Consider the following 4,222-nt stretch of genomic DNA (forward strand, 5'->3'; position numbering starts at 1 on the left):
AAAAAAAAAAAAAAAAAAAAAGAAGTATTTGTGCCAAGACAAGCCTTAGGTAACATTCTGCACCTGCTTTCAGACTGGGCTACATCAGTGAAATAGTCCGGGAATCCCTTAGGGTCTCTGAGCCATTTCAGGGAGTCTGCAAGGTCAAAACCACTTTCATAAAAATACCAAGACATTATTTGCCTCTCACTCTTAGTCTCTCAGAAGCATACAACAAAGTTTTTCAGAGGCTTATATCAGATGATATAAGATACTGCAACAAGGTTGAATGCTGGAGTAGATATGAGACTCCAACTGATCTCTATTAAGCCAGCTATAAAAATTTCGTTAACACAAACTAAAGTGTATGTTTTGGTAAGTAATTAGAGTATAAAAATCCCTTTTCTTATGTCTATTTGTGCTCTAACTTTTAAGTATTCTTCCATTTAAAAAAAATATATCAAATACTTGTCAGGAGGAATAAATTGTACAGAAAATTCTATGTAAAGTTTCCTAAACATACTCAGTTAAAATGGGATTTTCAAAGAATAAAAAACATTAAGGAAAAATTCCCATACACACTCACCCAAGTTTTAATATAAAAATGAATTGAACAATGTGAACTGCTTTTAGGAGATCATATGATTCAAATAGTCCCACAGCTTTCAAAAATTTAGTGAAACATAGTAACACAATATATTTTGTTAACCTGAAAAATAAGAACAGAAACAAATTTTAGTATCAATGAAATCACAAGGAACTCATTAATCTGTTTTATTTTACAATAGAGGTCATTATAGAAACCACAGAAAGATACATAAACAAAAAAAGAGAACGATAAAAAAAATCCCCAAACAATTTACCATTCACATCATTAACTACTGTTAACATTTTGGCATATATACTTCTGGTTTATTTTCAATGTATATGAATGATTGTGTATAGATGCAGTTTCCTTTTTGTTAAAGCACCAAACCAAAAATAAAACGTTCTTGGTTGAGTTGGGCTAATTTTGTAATCTACCTTTTAACTTAATTAACTCCTTCAAACAAATAAGAACAAAACAGAAACTAAATTCTATCTGTGATGAAACTAGGGGACCACAATATAGGAGGAAACAGAGGAATGGTAACTGCCTTTGGTTTGCCCCTCCCTCTGCCTTGCAAAGTGACTGTAGTGAGGGTTATGATTGAAAAGTCAAGTAACCAGACCTATACAATCCTGAAAAGGCTGAGGAGTTGGAAGCACCTTGGAAGGAGAGTGAGAAGCTGAAAAGAGGCCTTAGGAAGTCTTTCTAGTAATAGGATACCCCAATTCCTGCCCAGAAGAGTCAAGCAACTATCCCTCCTCAACTAGTACAGGAGTCACGAGGCTTAGCCTCTGGCAAGGTCTAGACAGAAGGTAAAGAAGAAAGGAAGGATGAGGTTCTGGGCTTTTTAAAAATGTGGAGATGAAAAAGATGTTTCCCTTCTTAATCCTGCCTCCCCTTCTCTCATTTAACTCCAATATCCCAACAACCAGGCCTCAACCTCCCAGCAGAACCCTTCTGGGAGACCTACCACATATCTAGCAATTGTCTAGGTATGAAAGTAAATGTCTATGTACTAGAAAAAAATAGAACACTAACATTTAAGAGGTAAAAAAACACTTTATAGACATTCTTTAGCCTAATTCTTCTCATGTTGTACATTGGGAAGTTGAAGCCCAGAGAGCTAGGTAGAATCAAGCCCATGTTTCTTAAGAGTGTCCTTTCTAATACAGCACATAGAAAATCAAAGTTCACCTAAAAGGCTTTTAAGGGTTCCCTTCTTTTCAAATGTTCCCAATTATATATTCACAATGGCCCACGGTAAAATAATGTCTAAATATGAAAGACAAAATACATATCAAAACCTAAGATTAATTTGGACTTTGGCCTGTTTAAGCTAGAGAAAAGAGTCCTAAAGACTTAAGTATAGCCTAGTGTGGTGGCATGCCCTATAGTCCAGCTACTAGGGAGGCTGAGGTGGGAGGATCACTTGAGCCTAGGAGTTATACTCCTTAAACTCTTAACTAGGTGTAAAAATAAGGCAGCAGGAAAGAAGCAAGAATACAAAGAACCACACTGTAAACAAACAGATAGGGAGGGGAGAAAACAAAGACCAAGATAAATAGAGTTACATTAAAATCACAGCAGTCCAGAAATTCTTGATGTCAGCAAAGAATCTTGCACATCTCCTGTAGGGCTATTTAGCCACTTTTCAAATATTCTTCGCTCACTTGCCAAACATGGCCAATGAGACCTAAAGATGTCTGACAGGGTGGCTTCAGGTACAGCCTTCCCTCTTCCTGATAAAAGGGCAAGATGCACCTGGAATTACTTCTGCCACCATTTTCCTGCCTTAAAGGGAGGACTTTTATCTAAAATTTATCTAAGAAAATTTTTATCTAAAGCTGCCACATCTATTTTATAATAAATCTGAATATGAAAGCCAATACACTAATGATGACAGAGAGGAAAGACATAAAGAATTCAGGTCCCACATGTTATCACTGAAGGTTCTGAGCGGTTTCTTTTATGTCAGAAGGATAAATCCCCATTTGTTTAAACCTGTTAGTTTCGTTACTTACAACTAAATAAACTTCTAGGTGATATCTAAGACACAGTGTATGGGAAACCCTGTCCTTATGGAGCTCTCAGTCTACTGGGACAGACAGGCAAGTAAACAAATATTTCTGTGACCTAGGTAAGTTAACAGAGTTCTAAAATAACAGATGTGGAAGCAACTAATTTTAGAGAAGCGAAAGACATCTTCACAGAGTTCGAGATGTATATGAAGATAGCAAGGAGAGGTAAAGGGTACTTCAAAGTATGGGGAGCAGCATATGCAAAACACTAGTAGTAGGAAGGAGCCTTTGAAGACATTACTATATTTAAGCTTAGTTCACCGGATGATGCTCATAATGACCAGAAGTCATCAATGAAAAGATAAATTATATTTATTATGCTTATTTTAAGAAGGCAATCACAGCAACAACAAAAATAAAGAAATGGGACTTGATCAAATTAAAAAGCTTCTGCACAGCCAAGAAAACTATCATGAGAGCAAACAGACAACCTACAGAATGGGAGAAAATATTCGCATGCTGCAAATGTCATAAAGGGCTGATAACTAGAATCTATATAGAACTCAGGAAAAGCAGCAAGAAAAAAATCAAACAACCCTATCAAAAAGTGGGCAAAGGACACGAACAGAAACTTTTCAAAAGAAGACAGACTAATGTCCAAACAAACATGAAAAAATGCTCAACATCTCTAATCATCAGGGAAATGCATATCAAAACCATAATGAGATATCGCTTAACTCCAGTGAGAATGGCTTTTATCCCGAAAAAGTCCCAAAATGAAAAATGTTGGCGTGAACGTGGAGAGATAGGAAGACTCATATACTATTGGTGGGAACTACAAACTAGTGCAACCTGTGTGGAAAGCAATATGGAGATACCTCAAAGAGCTAAAAGTAGACCTACCATTTGATCCAGCAATCCCATTACTGGGCATCTGCCCAAAGGAAAAGACATCTGCACTAGAATGTTTATAACAGCACAATTCAAAATTGCAAAGATGTGGAAACAACCCAAGCGCCCATCAATACATGAGTGGGTTAATAAAATGTGGTATATGTTTATCATTGAGTTCTACTCAGCCACAAAAAACAATGGTGATCTAGCACCTCTTGTATTATCCTGGATAGAGCTGGAGCCCATTCTACTAAGTATCCCAAGAATGGAAAAACAAGCACCACAGGCACTCATCATCAAATTGGTATTAACTGATCAATACTTATGTGCACTTTTAGTAGTAACATTCACTGGGTGTCAGGTGGGTGGAAGGGAGTAGAAGGGGATGGGTACATTCACACCTAATGGGTGTACTGTGCCTTCTGGGGGATGAATACACTTGAAGCTCTGACTTGGGTGGGGCAAAGGCAATATATGTAACCTAAACATTTGTACCCCCATAATATACTGAAATAAAAAAAATCTGTATTTTGAAAAAAAAAAAGGCAGGGTAATATACAGATTTTTAAATAACCTCTGTCTGAAGTATTAACAAAACTAAAAATTTGGCATTTAAATGGCAAGATTTAGTCATATATGCAAAATACTTTTTTTTTGAGACAGAGTCTCACTGTGTTGCCCTGGCTAGAGTGAGTGCCATGGCGTCAGCCTAGCTCACAGCAACCTCAAACTCCTGGGCTCA

The 4,222-nt window shown here is 36.8% G+C and overlaps 1 protein-coding gene across 1 annotated transcript in view; it reads right to left on the minus strand.

Annotated features, from left to right (window-relative positions):
- The window catches only part of SLC30A5 (solute carrier family 30 (zinc transporter), member 5), a 63,698-nt gene that overhangs the window by 51,191 nt on the left and 8,285 nt on the right, over positions 1-4,222 (minus strand). Inside the window, exon 2 of the mRNA XM_012664617.1 lies at positions 566-688. Within this exon, the coding sequence (XP_012520071.1) occupies positions 566-688 (123 nt within the window). The remainder of the gene's footprint in view (positions 1-565; positions 689-4,222) is intronic.

This window comes from Propithecus coquereli, unplaced genomic scaffold (genome assembly GCF_000956105.1).
Source record: "Propithecus coquereli isolate 6110/MARCELLA unplaced genomic scaffold, Pcoq_1.0 Scaffold9, whole genome shotgun sequence".
Lineage (NCBI taxonomy): Eukaryota > Metazoa > Chordata > Mammalia > Primates > Indriidae > Propithecus > Propithecus coquereli.